Raw genomic sequence first — 15,875 nt, 5'->3', positions numbered from 1 at the left:
TTACTTTAAGTTAGAGAGGTCTATTCAGCAGTCTAATAACAGCCGGGAAGAAGCTAATCTTCAACACGTTGGTGCATGTGTTCAAGCTTCTGGACGTTCTGCCTGACAGAAGAGGTTGGAAGAGAGCATTATTGGGGTAGGAGGAGTTTTGATGATTTTGGCAGCCTTTCTATGGCAATAAGAAGTGTAAATGGTTACAGAGACAGGGAGGGTCAAAGCCATGGAGGGAGTTGAAGTTGAAGGTTCAGAATTTTAAAACTGGAATCACCAGATCCGGAGCCATTGAAGATCGGTGAGCACAGGGATGATGTCCAAACAGAATTTAGTGCAGGTAAAGGATATGGCAACAAAGTTTTAGTTGAGCTTGGAAGTTGGGAGGCCAGCCACACAACATTGGAATAATAAAGTCTGGAGATAATGAAAACATGGATAAAAGTTTCAACAGCAAATCATTTAAGGCAGGAAAGAAAACAGATAATATTATGGAAGTGGAAGAAAGAGTTTTGGAGATGGAGAGGACAGAACCTCAGTTTAGGATTAAATAGGAGTACTATTCTACAGGCATAGTTTTACCTCAGAGAATTTGGGCTTTCGTAACAGTGCCATGCCTAGGTGTAGGATGTCCATTTTGCAGATCACAAGGGCATCAACAACAGTATTCACACCCTGAAAGTGAAGACAGACAAGACTATAAATAACTCTACATTGAGCTTGCCAATCATCAATTGCAACTTAAACAGAGTGAAGGCCAGCAAAGCATAAACGTGCATTTTCCCAACTGAATAACGGTGACTTTCTCACCAGGACTGTGATACCCTGTTCCTTGCAAAGCATCGCTATTGCACAAAGCAGCAAGCTGGCAAAGATCCAGTAAAAAGAGAACTCTCCTTCTGTATCATCTGAAAAAGAATCAGTGCAACAATTGGTCTTAATTTTTAAATAGTAGGTGATGCCTCTTCAAAAGTAAGATTACTGATAAACTACCATCTCCAGGTCAAAAGTCAGACTGCAACAAATCTATCCACTTGACTGGATGAGGTCGGCACCGAAACTCAAGAAGCTTCACCTCATGCAGGACAAAGTAGCCACTTGACTGGCACCCTATCCACCATCTTTCCACATTCACTCCCTCTATCATTAACATAGTGTGACACCAGCATGTACCTTCTACAAGATGCTCTCAAGAAACAACTAGACAACACTTTCCAAAACGGTGATCTCTACCACCTTGAAGGACAGGTGTAGCATATGCATGGAAACACTACCTGCAACTTGTTCTGCAAGCCAATTGCCAGCCTGACTTGGAATATATTGCTGCTCCTTTGTTATGGCTGTGTCAAAATGCTGGGAATCTATTCTTATCCTGGGATGCAATCCCTAACCACACTGTGGGTACCAATTATGGACTGCAGCAGTTCAATGCAAAAGCTTATTTCCACAGTCTTAAAGTTGTTTTGGAATGGATAATAAATGCTGGCCTGGCCAGTGATGCCCGCAGCCATGAATAAATAAATTAAAAGTATGATTATAATAAATAATCTAGCATTTACATAACTCTGCTAGCACTGTAAAACATTGCAAAATTGGTTTTATTCCCCAGCCAATGTTGCTCTTCATTCATGGATATTAATACTTTGTAAAAGCCTGTATTTCAATCCAATCCCAGGGGTTTCCTGCCTGACATTAGATTTATATGGCGTGAATGTAAACTTCAATGGTATCACTATGAAAACAGGTTAAGCACTGGTTAGTCGCACATGTATTCTAGAACAGACCAAATCTCTGTACAACAGTACATACATTTTCTGAAGGCTTTACAATAGCTGATGAAGGACAATATAAAGAACAGAGCACAGAGGAGATCTGCCCTGCCAACAATCCCAGCAACCTGGAAGACAAGAATAAAAAAAACCAATGAGAGCTCCATCACCATTAGAAGGTAAGTTTATGCAGATTACACTCTTGCGATGGCTTCCTGTCATCCACCTTCCACAAACCAAAACTATTCCATGGTGTTATTGCCTCGTACCCCTGTGTCCATTGACCAACAGCGATTTCCAGTTTGGCAATGCCTTAGATTTTAAACTTTCACCCTCGTGTTCACATTCCTTGGCCTCTCTTGTTCCCTGCAACCTCCTCCACCTTTACAATCCTCTGTGATCTCTGCACTCTAATTCTAATCCTGTATGTCCTACATTTCTTTGATCTACCAAGGGTGACAAGTTCTAAGCTCTTAAATTCCCTCTCTGAATCTCTCAGCCTTTCCCTTCACCTTTAGCGTGCTCCTTAAAATATAGCTGTTGGGCTAAGCTTGTCCTCATATCTCCTAATGTAGCTCAGTGTCAAAATGTATCTGATGATGCTCCTGCAAGACAGCTTTGAATGTTGTGCTGTGAAAAAGGCACTACGTAAAAGCAAGTTGCGATTTTAAATAGAAAATTATCATTCCTTTTGGATGTACGGGAGACTTAGGTTCTCCTTTTATTTCAATAACCCAAATACTTGCCCGAAGTGTAAGTTACTAAAGGTGGACATAACCAATTTGCACTGAAATCTTGATTTAAAGAAATGATACTCAGTAAATTCCCACAAAATTATAGAACCCGCTTTGAAATAATTTGCTTACACTTTCCGTATGTATTGGATGCACAGCAAAGAACAGTGCAGCTAGAAATGATGCTTTTGGTGCCCTATTGAGCAGCCTCCCTTTCTCATCATGTACTAGACCACCTAAAAGTACCGAGAAGACATCAAGAGTCATTACAGAGATCACACTGTGAAGTGCAATGTTGACCACGTGGAAGCCAACTGGATGTAATCCTCCAGCTATCAGGTAGTTCAACCTAAGAGAGATGAAAATATAGATAGATCAAAATTAACATGAACATAATCCAACTACAAGTTGGACACTGCTCTGTATTTTGTACTGTTTCTATATAATTTTACATTATGTATTATATTCTCGCTTTATTGCATTTGCATCACTTACTAACACAACAACAGAAGGCAGAAGCTGCCACAGGAACTTGAAGTTATGCTGACACGACTGATAAGTACAGATGTGCGCATTATTTTTAGTCATTCATTCATAGGATGTGGGTGTCACAGGCAAAACCAAAATTGTTGCCAATCCTTAACTGCGCTCAGGGAAAGGTGGTGAGTTGCCTTCTTAAACCAGTATTACATGTGGTGGAAGTACACCCACAGAGCCACTAGAAAGGGATTTCCAGGATTTGACCTAACAATGGTGAAAGAACATTATTATTACAAGTCAGGGTGGTGGGCATAAGGCAAGTGTTTATTATACCATGCACACGCTGCCCTTGCCCCTCTAAATGGTTTCAGAGATTCTAAAAAGGGTTCACCACTTGGCATTACATATGGCTCTGTAATACTGAGCGAGAGGTTTGAGCGGCTTCCACACAGATCACCCTGGAACATTGTACCCACATTTGTGCTCCATGGCGTAATAATATTGATTGGTCAAATTTGTGGAGAGTTGGGAATCAACTAAAGGCCTTTAAAAATGGTGGGTGGAACCTAGTTAAAGAAATTCCACGCATTTCTGGCTAATACCAGTAGGGGAAAGACATGAATTTCAACATTGAAATAGAAATCTACAGGGCTATTTGAGAACAGCGCGGAGTTTAAAAAGACGTTTTTGATGTTCCAAGCACCTGAACTCACCATGTAGGAGTCATAAATTGATAGAGGAATTCATTGACTTTATTCACATTTCAAGAGGGTTTAGGTGTTACAAAAGCAAGTTATTTAAATTCCCAACCCCTTAAAATATGAAAACAATGGGTCGCAGCTGTCCAATAAAGTAAATAAAACACTGGGTGCTGGACTGCTTTGGTTCAGAAACCATTTGGCTTAGCTTAGAAAAAGCCTCTAGGACATGGTCTTGCAGATCAAATCAAATTCATTTTCAATATTTCCCATATTATTACAGCTGAGCCCATTATGAATTCTTGGTCAACTTCAAAAACTCCAAGAGAAATAATTAATCGCAGCAGATAGTTGAGTTCTTAATTTTGATAGACAGTTTTAAGAAACTATTTAAAGCTTATCCATGTTTGATACTGTCACTGAATAGAAGTGGGTTTGCTTTTAAAACAGATTGTCAAGGAGGGGGTTAAAACATTTTGAATGAATTTAATAAATGAGTGTATTTTCTGGACCAAGGTGTATTAGTGAGAGATCTCTAAGATTGTTGTTTTGTTTTAATTTGTCCATCTCAGATGGTTCCTAAGGTCTGCCTTTGTGGATACTGAGTCAGTGGCTTGTAGTGATGTCAGGCTGAGGGCTTGAGGACTGGGCCTTCTAACTAGCCATCTCAGTGCTTGTACCGTCCTACAGCCCTCTCCACTCTGCATCCATAGTTGGCAGGCATGACTCCACTCAACCCCTGCATCCTCAGACTGGAAATTGCTTGTGATGGGGAGCTTTATAGAGAGGTGCAAATTTCCTCAGTAGCGAAAATCTGACCCAAGTCCTTTTGACAAAGTCTTGTTCATGCTAATGAAAGCTGACAATGTATTTTGGTGGAGACCATATGAAAAAAAATCCTTGATTAGTGAGTCAATTAGGCACCTCTATCTCTCATAAACACCGTGCAAGGACTGGATTGTTGGTCTTGAAATCAAATTACAACGCCTTACCTGACCATACAAGGAAAAATAACATGCCAGGGGTTGTGCTGTATTACTGAATTTATAGTATGGATGAAGGTCATTGGCCCATTGTTTTTCTCTTGGACTAGACTTAATCTATAACTAACAACACACACAATTTCTTTCTGTCTGTACTGCTTTAGTTGATCAATTTAAAGGGGAGTTGGTGGGTTTATTTGGTAGAAAGGGTCTGAAAAATGCATGTCCCCAAATGCAAATAAAATTTTAAAATATCTAAATTAACTGACTGCCATCCCAAATCGACAAAACAGGAGAGTTTCACATAATAGCCACATCAAAATAAAAAATAAGGCACTCCCCAAGAGTTGGTGGGGGGGGGGGGGGCGGGGGGGCTCCAGAAAGGCGAAAGAGAAATGTGGAATAGAGAGAAGTGACATAGGAAGAAGGGGTAAAATAGGGCATGTCATACAGATTAAATGATCAGGTGAAGGGTTGGTCTAGATATGGCATGATAGGATGGTAGGGGACAGGGAGTTAAAGAAGTTACAATAACGATACAGGGCAGACAGTCTTGAGGATGGGATGGGCGTCTTGATTAACAGTTGGAGAACCAGCGACACCCCACCTTGCTTCATTTTGGGAAGCCCTGCCACATCTTGTACCATCCAGGCACTTAACTGGGCATTTCATGGGATCACAAGACCCCTCTCATTTCCTGCTAGAAGTCAGCAGATCTTCTATACTCAGCAGCGCCATGGCAGAGGCAATGATCGCTATGGGTATCACAGCCTGCCGAGGCCCCATCTCAAGGGCTGACCCAGGCACAGGTGAAAGGTGGCATAATGTGGGTCACAAAGGGCACAGGCTTAGCAAAAAAGACAGTAGGTGGCTGTAGGCAGGCCTCTCCTTCACAAAGCGGGGGACTCCCCAGCCCTAACTCAAGGAGCCCACAAGCAATTCTGACAGGATGACCTTGTCATGCTTCCCTTACGGTAAAGCCTTATTCTGCTGCTCCTGGGATGAGATACCTTCAATGGGTATGGAATTGTCCACTTAATGGTCTCAATTGGCGCTGGGCTAAGAAAGTTCTCCATGGGCCATCCCAGCATACACTCAAATGGGGAGAAGGTGAAGTTGAAAAGATGGTAGTTTTCTAGCAGCTACCCTCCAACCTCATTAAATGCTCCCTGCCATGGGGGGGGGGGGGGGGGGTGGGAAGGCATAAGATTCCACCAACTAATTACACCCTAATTATTTTACAGCTCAACTCTATTAAAAAATTATGTGGATGTTTCAGAGATTCTTTAATCCTTGAAATTGCATTAGCAATAAAGGACGTGGTAAAATCAATGATACCTCACATCAGAGCAATACACTGTAAAGAAACAAACGGGTCTTTACATGTACAATGTCAACAGAATAAACAAATTCACCTGCAATCACAAGATTTTCCTCCTCTCTTCCACAATCTGCACTAAATCACAGAAATGGTGCCCACCATTAGGTGACACACCATTAGGGTGGCATAGTGGCTGGTACTGCTGCCTCAGCGCCAGGGACCTGTGTTCAACTCCACCCTTGGGTGACATATTTTCCTCATGTTTGAGAGAGTTTCCTCCAGGTACTCCGGTTTCCTTAGTTTAGGTGAAGTGGCCATGCTAAATTGCCCTGTAGTGTCCAGGGATGTGCTGGCTAGGTGGATGTGCCATGGGAAATGCGGGGTTACAGGGGTGGGGTAGGAGAATAGGTCTGAATGGGATGCTCTTTGGAGGGTCAAGTTGAACTTACTGGACTGAAAGGTCTGCTTCACACAGTAGTGATTCTATGAGGCTTAGAATGAAACCTTCACACCTCTTGGATTTACTCAGTTAGAGGTTTGCTCAATTTTGTTTTATTTGTTGGGATTATCCAAAGATGTAACTATACATGGTCAGGGAATAATTTTAATAAAATCAAACCATCTTAACAATTTGCTGGCAAGTAGTAGGCTACAATTGGCCATTAAATGCTAATGTAATCAGCTATTTGTTGAAATTTGCTTTCTGCAAACTTTCCATATTTATCCAAACAATGAATGCCCTTAAAGAAGATAAAATAAATGACTGTGGATCACTGATGATTTCTATGCTTAATAAATCACCTTCAACACTCAACACATTCCCAAAATTACAACTGCTACACTTTGGACAACAAGAATTTGCGCACAAGAATATATTATTTCCATTAATTTAAATGAACAAAAAAGGAAAATAAAAATAAATCACCTTAAAATGTATTTGTAGTTATTTGGCAGCATGTAGATGGATACTTGATTACATCAGGTGCATGCATCCCAGGCAAACATTACAGCGTAAAACCGAACCAGATTCTCACCGATGACACACACTTACCTGAATGTAAGCACTGTGAGTGGTCGATAAGATTTATGACTTGTGTTGCTGATCAGGTTAGAACCCCAGAAGTCATGTTCCCAAAGGTGGCTAAGTGGTGTCTCTGGTCTAAGATCCTGGGATATGAAGGAAATGCCAGGAGTTAGTTGACACAAGTTTCTCTTTCTCTCCACCACAGTCCCTCTGTGGCCTCACTCTATACCTGTCTCTGTGACCTCCCTCCAGTGGGATCTCAGAGCTCTCCAATGTTCAACTCTTGTAAACTGATCTGAATTGTTCCACAACAAGTGGCTACGTCTTCAGCTGGCTAAGCCCAAAGTTTTCCTGATCCTCGCCACTCGCTTTCCTCCTAAGACACCCAATAAGGGAGGGGTTGTTTCAGAGGATCATATTGGATTGCAGATTTCTTTCCCTAAAAGGTTGTTAATGCACCAGTTGTATGTTTTTGATAATCCAGCAAAGATATATTAAACACCTCAACTACTACACCAGCAAAGTAGCCTACCTATACTATCACCCTATAGCCATTACAAAGGGGTGTTCCAATTAGCTGCTATTACACCCAGGTTTGACAAGTGAACTGCAATAATTGATCACAAAAGTCTCTCTCACAATTATATGATTATATCCATGCAATTACACGGAATGTAGAGCACAGGAAGAGGCCACTTGCTTCAGTGTATATAGTTCTTGCAAGCTTCCTCACACCCTTCTACAGCTCACCTTATGCAGAGGAGCCAATGAAAATGTGCATGTGTTGTGGTGTCCAGGAGGCTTTGGGCAGTTTGTTCCACAATGCTATACCCACCTTCCTGCCAGATGCCCACAGCCTGCATGGATCAGTAGTGAAGGAAAGTGCAGCAACGCAAAAAGACGACAACCATTTAAATGTCTTTCTATCTTGTTCTCTCTCATACATTTTAAAAGAGAATCTGGATAAGTGTATCTCATGCGCTTCGTGTGGTAATGAGTGCTCCAGCATCAGAGCTTTTAGGACATTTTCTCTGAATTCCTTATTTGTAAAATTGTTTTTTAACTCTTCTTGTATTGCCATTCTTTTTGTACTGTACAGAATACTCAAACTGTAGTGTAATCAATGTGCAATACCCAATAAAATCTTAGTTTAATTTCTCTGCAGAGTAGAATCATGTGAATTAATAACATTAATGCCACTTTATGTTAAACACTTTCACTTTTCAATTAAAATCCAGCAATAATTATTTTGCAGTAGGCATCTGGATTTTTAAAAGCAAAATCACATACCTTGTTATTGATAATAGCTTCTGAATCATCAAAGACAAAGTCTCCATCATAACTAATCCCAAAACAGAGAACGGCTAATGCACCAATAATAGCCCTTGCCCAATGCTGAGGGAGCTGAGGCACTGGTAAAGTGCTGTCCAGACTCCATGCAGACTGCAACATCGTGCAATGCCTTGCATCATATCCAAGACACTGGCATTCTGCTATCCATAACCTAGGAATGGAAGCACAAGATCAGTTTTGACATCTCTGGAAAACTTCAGGAATTTGTTGGGGCAAAAATCATGAGCTACATGCAATGGTTTAACAGAGATATACATTCAATGGATGTAAGGTTGCTCACTCTTATTGTTCTCAAGGTTTTGTCACATTAGATGTGGTTAATCATCGCAACATATCACCTTCCAATGGAACTATTTAAATGTCAATTGGAAAAACCAAAAGCCTGCTTTTCTTTTGGCAAACAAAAACAGAAGCTGCTGGAGAAATTCTGCAGGTCTGGGGCCAGCTATGGAGAAAAATGAAGTTCACATTTTAGAACTGAAATCAAGTTACTGGGTTTGAAAGTTTAACCCAGTTTTTGCACCGTGAATCCTGCCAGATTTGCTGAGTTTCTCCTGCAATTTCTGTTTTTGACTGTTTCAGATCTGCAACATCTCAGTTCTTTGTTTTGTTTTAGCATTTTTTTAAAACTGACTGAATATTGCTCCATGACAGTTAACTATCTTCTCTTATAAATGCCAACGTGTTAATAAATTGATAAAGGAAAACGTTCAAAGAAAACGTAAATAAAACAATTTTATGTTGAAACAACCCTGGGTTTATTTTGCATGCAGGAGTACCCTGGAAATTAATCTCCAACACTTGGAATGTCCAGGATAATCTTGGAGTGTTGGCAACTGTTATGAGCAGTCTTACAGAGGCATGCAGCATGGGAACAGGCCCTTCAGTCCAACCAGTCCATGCTGACCATGTTCCCAAAGTAAATGAGTCCTACCTTTCCGCATTTGACCTGTATCCCTCCGAACCTTTTTTATTCATGGATTTAACCAAGGCTATCTCATGGTCTTGAGGATACGAATTCTGAGCAAGGGTCACTGGACCCGAAACATTAGCTCTGTTTTCTCTGCCACAGATGCTGCCAGACCTGCTGAGGTTTTCCAGCAAATTTGTTTTTGTTCCTATCCTCACAGCCACCCTCTTTTCGTTCCTGATTTCCCTCTTAAAAATGTCCCTACACTCTTTATACTCTGCAAGAGATTCATTTGATTCCAGTTATAATTGTATGATCCCTACATGTGGAAACATGCCATTCAGCCCAACAGGTTCATGCTACTTCTCTGAAGAGCATCCCACCCAGACCTATTCCCATATCCCTGCATTTCCCATGTCTAACCCACCCAACCCAAACATCCCTGAGCACTATGGGCAATTTAGCATGGCCAATTCACCTAATCTGCACATCTTTGAATTGTGGGAGGAAACTGGAGTGCCCAGAGGAAACCCAGAGAGACACGGCAAGAATGTGCAAACTCCACACAGGCAGTCACCTAGGGTAGAACTGAATCTGGGTCCCTGGTGCAGTGCTAACCATTAAAGTCACTGTGCTGTCCCTTCATTGTCTTTACCTAATATATGATTTTTTAAAACGCTTGACTAAAACCTCAGTTCCTTTATACATCCATTGTTCCCTAATCTTACCAGACTCGCCCTTCACCGTAACAGGTACTTAATGCCTCTAAACTCTCATTATCACACTTTTGAAAACCTTCCATTTGTCAGTCATCCCTTTTACCTGTAAAAGGGTCTTGGCAATCAGGTTCTGCCAGTATTTAAGAATTCCAAACTCCAAATATCTGGGATGGCTCACTCAAGAAAAATGTAAGTTTGCTTAGGGTAATTATCACCCATGGAGCTTCACTTCAATCAAACACCATGTTCAGGGCAGGCAAGAGACACGGAGAGAAAGAGAATTTCAGAAGAGTAGGCCATTCAGCCATTCTCTGAATTCGTTATTGATCTGTACGTTAATTCCATCTATCTGCCGTGGTTTCCCAACCCTTACCACAATTACCCTTCAACAGTCAGTCAGTCTTAGAATGTGAAAAATGATTGCCACCGAGAGGCTGAGGAATAATAAACTCTCTCATTTGGTCGACACTTTCACCTGTTATGACCAACCGGGGTTGCCAGCTGTAAATAAAACTGCAAATTCCTGGAGATGAATGAAATGTTATAAGTTTTTTATTCCCCAAATTGCTCAATTTACCTGTCTTTCAGACTGAGTTGATAGAAAGCACAGATCAAGTTTCTGTACTAAACAAGAACTATTATTTATGGTAACAAATTTGACCTCAGCTAAAAGTAAACTGACGTGAACCACTGGCATACAACATGACTAGCTAAAACCCAAATCCCCTCTGAACTTTCCCTTACACGCACACAGACACAGGCACAGGCACAAACAAACAAACAGGGAAAGTAGATTTTTGCCAGAGGTAAAATAAAATTGTAAAGTCAGTTCAGCGGTCTTTACTTCCAACTCCAATTTAGTAATTCAAAATTCACAGCTCACACTAGCTGCTACAGTAAATATAACTGGCTTGCTTCAAGTTTGACCCGAGTTTTTACAGCAAAGAACAGGTAGCTTCTGCTGGGAGAACAACTGCACACCCTTCTATGTCTTTCTCTCTCTCCAACTTATTTCTAGTTCTAAACGGCTCAGTTAGCTGAGAACCAATCAACATTACTTGTAAACAATTGGTTGGCTCCTTATCATCTGCACATTGCAGGAACCCATAGCCACACACAAAAAAAAGTTCATAGTAGGCATTGGATAGTCTACTGTGAAATTACACAGTCATCCTGATAAACCTGATACTTAAAATGGTTCCCTTCTTGTGGTCCACAGTTTTCAAAACAACAAAAAGAAAAGGACAAAGGTCATACATTTCAGAGAGAAAATTTTGCAGACAAATCCCACTCCAGTGTTTTGAGCACACTAATCAAAGCTGATACTGTCAGTACAGTGCTCAGAAGAGCCATAGTTTGGGTGAGAAGTTTAAGCCAGGGCTCTATCCTCCCTCTCAGATCGGTGTAAAGGATCCCATGGAATTTTTCAACCAACAGGCTCTTTTCTCCATCATCACAAAATCAACAATCAACATCACAAAATATAGATCATTTGGTCATCATTGTACTAATGGCTTTGTGATCGTGTTATGCACAAGTTTGCTGCCACATTTCCAACACTGCAATAGTGACTACATTTCCAGAGTATTTCACTGGCTGTCAAGCACTTTTGGGACTTCTTGAAGAGCTGAAAGAATCTATACAAATGCAAGACTTTAGCTTACTGCTGAATTTCCACATCTTTTCATTGGAATTATCTCATTTCAATTTGGGAATAACTTTATTACATCTAAAAATGTCTCTTTAAATTGGAAAAAAATGCCACATATTTTGGAAACAACGTTCACATTGAAAATAACGGCTTTTAGTTTAGAAATAAAACTCCTGAAACTGAGAATAATCCCTTTTAATTTCTAAGCAAACCCACAGAAAACTTTTATTTTGGGCCTGTTTAAGAAATCACATCTGCTCCTCAATCTACAGGCCGAAAATATACATTTCAACCTTGTTATTTTTATCTTAGTTAGATTTGATTTTATTTTTTACCTCCCAGGAAAGATTGTCCGCAGGCCCCGGAACCAGCCGTCCACATCACGGAACCGAAAGATAAACTCAGAGCTGGCGGTGGCTGCGTGAGACACATTTTTGTGTCGGACTCACTTCCGGTGTGATTAACGGGGACAGGTGCGACTGCGCCTGCGCCTTGCCTGATGCCGCGCTCTCAATCAAATGACCACATTCACCCAGAGGTGTTGCACGTTCCCAAAAAGGGTGCAATATCTTGCACAGGGCGTTTAGAGAGTCTAAATGCACAAGTGAACAAGAAAGCATAAGGGGAAAAATCAAAAGTTACACGTGTAAAACGTTCTTTTTGCATCCCTATGAGTAGTGTCATTTTTTAACAAATTGTACATTAATTTGTGTGTGCATCCCAAGCAGCAAAACTCATTGAAATACAACACCTTTATCATAATAATTCGCAGGAGCATTGATTATACAGGAAAAAATACTCAGGCAAGCAACACCAAGAATGGTCATGGAGGGAGGTTTCAGGAAATATCTTAAAGGGATAGAAAGAATTCCAAAACATAAGGCCTTAGCATCTAAAGGCAAAGACCCTTGGGGTGGAGTGAAATCAAGAACGGTAACAGTAGAATGTTTGAATCTTAAAAATATATGGCATATAGGTTCTCAGCAAGCTATAAAAAAACCAAAAGAACTGCAGATGCTGTAAATCAGGAACACAAACAAAGTTGCTGGAAAAGCTCAGCAGGTCGGGCAGCATCTGTGGAGGAACTTAGTTCTGAGGAAGTGTCACCGGAAACGAAACGTGAACTCTGTTTTCTCCTCCACAGATGCTGCCAGACCTGCTGAGCTTTTCCAGCAACTTTGTTTTTGCTCCTCAGCAAACTATCCCCAATTGGCACTTCAGCAGTTTTTCTACCACAATCCAAATGGCTGAAATTGAACATCAACAAAAGTAAGATGGTGTGGTTGCTGGAAATCTAGGATGCCATTAAATACTGGAAATGCTCAGTAACACAAGTGTAGAGTGCATTAGGTTGATAATCTTTCAGTTAGAAACTAGAGCACATTAGTCAATTCTGAAAGTGACAAATATATATAGATGAGGATTTCAACAGCAGATCAGCAGAGCTGGGGTGAAGTCACGTGAAGTTGCAGATGTGGAAATTGATGTTTGTAGTGATGGCATTGATCACAGAATCATACAATTGTTGAGGTAAATTGCTCATTCACAAGGCACAATAAAACTGTGCCTTTTGGTTTGCAGTCTTTTATCAGCCTGAATAGTTATATTCCTACCCACACAATCCTTATGCATCATGATTTTGAAAACTTCTATCAAATCTTCTCTTAGCCTTTTCCCATCCAAGGAAAATGGTCCCAACTTTTCCAATCTCTCCTAATAACCAAAGTTTCTCAACTCTAGAACCGTATTTGTGAGCATATCACCATCTAGTTGAGATAACAAAGTGTGAAGCTGGATGAACACAACAGGCCAAGCAGCATCTCAGGAGCACAAAAGCTGATGTTTCTGGCCTAGACCCTTCATCAGAGAGAGTCCCATTATCACAGCATCTTAGGAGCTTTTGTCTTGGATTCTCCAGCATCTGCAGTTGCCATTATCTCTGATCACTATCTAGTTGGAAGCCTATCTGAGGGTAAGTACAACCCAAGGTTATGAACAATCAGATTGAATTGCAAGGGAGAGAAATGAAGTCATAGCAAGGGAGTAGAATTTGTGTCAGGGACAGAAGATAATGATTTCAGTCCTTCTTATTATAACAAGAGGAAATACCTGCTGATTCACTGCTGGATATTGTTAGGCAATCTGATAATTCAGAAGCAGTGATAATCGAGATAAGTGGTGGTGTGATAGAGTTGAGTTCTGTTTCTGTTTGTTGTAGCTGAACAGCAAAAGCTCTCTTGGTATGGAAGAGAGGATAACCTGGGTACCTGCAACTTGAGTAAAGCAACCTCAGATAACAAAGTGTGGAGCTGGATGAACACAGCATGCCAAGCAGCATCTCAGGAGCACAAAAGCTGACGTTTCGGGCCTAGACCCTTCATCAGAGAGGGCAATGGGGAGAGGGAACTCGAATGAATAGGGAGAGAGGGGGAGGCGGACCGAAGATGGAGTGAAAAGAAGATAGGTGGAGAGGAGAGTATAGGTGGGGAGGTAGGGAGGGGATAGGTCAGTCCAGGGAAGATGGACAGGTCAAGGAGGCGGGATGAGGTGGTAGGTAGGAAATGGAGGTGCGGTTTGAGGTGGGAGGAAGGGATGGGTGAGAGGAAGAACAGGTTAGGGAAGCAGAGACAGGCTGGGCTGGTTTTGGGATGCAGTGGGGGGAGGGGTCGAGCTGGGCTGGTTTTGTGATGCAGTGGGGGGAGGGGAAGAACTGGGCTGGAAGCCACCTCAAATGTCTGGAGGAATGACAATCCTGTCAGAAGAGGTCAATGGCATTTTTCATTCTGCCTGTGTAAGTGCCCTGTTTTCTTACTGATACCTCATACTCACTCTACTTCTGCTACTGTACCCACTTCCCACAAAAGGTCATGCTCTTCTCCTCCCACTATTGCCTGCAGTTGCCCACATCCACCCCGAGCTGCAACACCATTAACCCTGCAAGCTCTCTGAGCTGCTTACTTGCTTGCTTGGAGCAACTCCCCACATACACCAACAGTAATATCTGTCCACTGATGTTCATCTTCTGGAACAGCCCCTTAGCTTTCAGTCAAAGATGCAAACAGACCACAAGAGGGCAGAAAGAGTGAAGACTGGTGGTGGACTGCCTGATGTTCGGCTCTCACCCCTTATATGGAGAGCATCCTGACTTTGACCACCTCACGTTGCTGACTGGCTGTGTCCAGGTATCAGAGGCTGACTTTGATTTACTGGTGCTGGATTCCCTCAGTGATAGCCTTGACTTGATTGAGGCCTGCTGACAGCCATGATAAGCTTCCTGGCTTTATGTCTGCGCTGAATGTCATATCAAGGCATCAGTAAGATGAACTTGTTACCTCTGGCTGAGGACCCAAAGGGCGCAAAAGCAAGGCAATACAAGGTAGGCATGCTGTGAGCATGCAGGCAGACTGAGTCAGTGAACACAATGGTAATGAGGGGACAGGCTGGAGATGCAGCCTAAATCCAGGCGATGGGAGCATGTCCCTGAACACAAAGTGTCCTTGCTGCAGCAATCATCCTTCTTTCTCCCGAAACTGAGCTGAAAATTTCTCTGGCCTAAAGAGTATCTTGTGACATTTACAAAAGTATGGATTTAAATACTTTTGGTGCAATTATATTTAAGATAGCAGAGTGTACAATATGGCTACTGTTGCTCTTAATATTTAGTTCTAGAGCAGACAGGCAAAAGAAGTGCTGTTCACAGCTAAGGACTTAATGAAGAAATTTAGATAGGTACATGAATAGGAATGGTTTAGAGAGAAATATGCCAAATGCAGGCAAATAGGATTAGTTTAGTTTGGGAACCTTGGTTGGTGCGGACGAGTTGGACCAAATAGTCTGCTTCCATGCTGTGTGACTCTGTGGCTCTCTGTACAAGTCCAAGGTGCAGCAATAAAGTGAGGTAGCTACCTGTGAGTGGATCAGAGATATCCCACGAGGGTCTTTTGAGTCAGACACATGTCAGATGCCAATGTCTGTGGTCATAGGCTGGGCATGTGGCCAGTACCCATGGACTGTTTCCTGAGTTGTTGGGCCCGGTGTCCAACATAGAGGTCATTTGGAGCAAGCAGCGAGGTGAATTTGCGGAGTACCCATTCCGATTTTTCTGTCAAATTTTCTCGAGGTCTAGTTTGTTGCGTGAGTTTGGTGAAATCATAACTGGAATACTAATGAGACAGGGTGGGCCTTTAACATGGAACCAAACAAGCATTAGTTGCCATCATTTAGCATCTTGCTATTGACCAG

General features: G+C 41.7%; 1 protein-coding gene across 3 annotated transcripts in view; it reads right to left on the bottom strand.

Moving 5' to 3' along the window:
- The window catches only part of tmtc4 (transmembrane O-mannosyltransferase targeting cadherins 4), a 39,401-nt gene extending 27,325 nt beyond the window's left edge, over nt 1-12,076 (bottom strand). The window contains exons 1-7 of one of the 3 annotated variants that reach the window (XM_048533066.1): nt 11,969-12,076; nt 8,291-8,504; nt 7,028-7,143; nt 2,627-2,843; nt 1,801-1,888; nt 769-899; nt 574-666 (exon numbers count right to left, since the gene is read on the bottom strand). In XM_048533066.1, the coding sequence (XP_048389023.1) occupies nt 574-666; nt 769-899; nt 1,801-1,888; nt 2,627-2,843; nt 7,028-7,143; nt 8,291-8,452 (807 nt within the window). In that variant the 5' untranslated portion in view covers nt 8,453-8,504; nt 11,969-12,076. The remainder of the gene's footprint in view (nt 1-573; nt 667-768; nt 900-1,800; nt 1,889-2,626; nt 2,844-7,027; nt 7,144-8,290; nt 8,505-11,968) is intronic. The other 2 variants (XM_048533067.1, XM_048533069.1) reach the window with 2 other exon arrangements.
- Nucleotides 12,077-15,875: the final 3,799 nt, after the last annotated feature.

Source organism: Stegostoma tigrinum, chromosome 6 (genome assembly GCF_030684315.1).
Source record: "Stegostoma tigrinum isolate sSteTig4 chromosome 6, sSteTig4.hap1, whole genome shotgun sequence".
In the NCBI taxonomy this organism is placed as follows: domain Eukaryota; kingdom Metazoa; phylum Chordata; class Chondrichthyes; order Orectolobiformes; family Stegostomatidae; genus Stegostoma; species Stegostoma tigrinum.
Note: the sequence above shows the minus strand (reverse complement) of the source record. Positions and strands in the feature narration are given on the sequence as shown.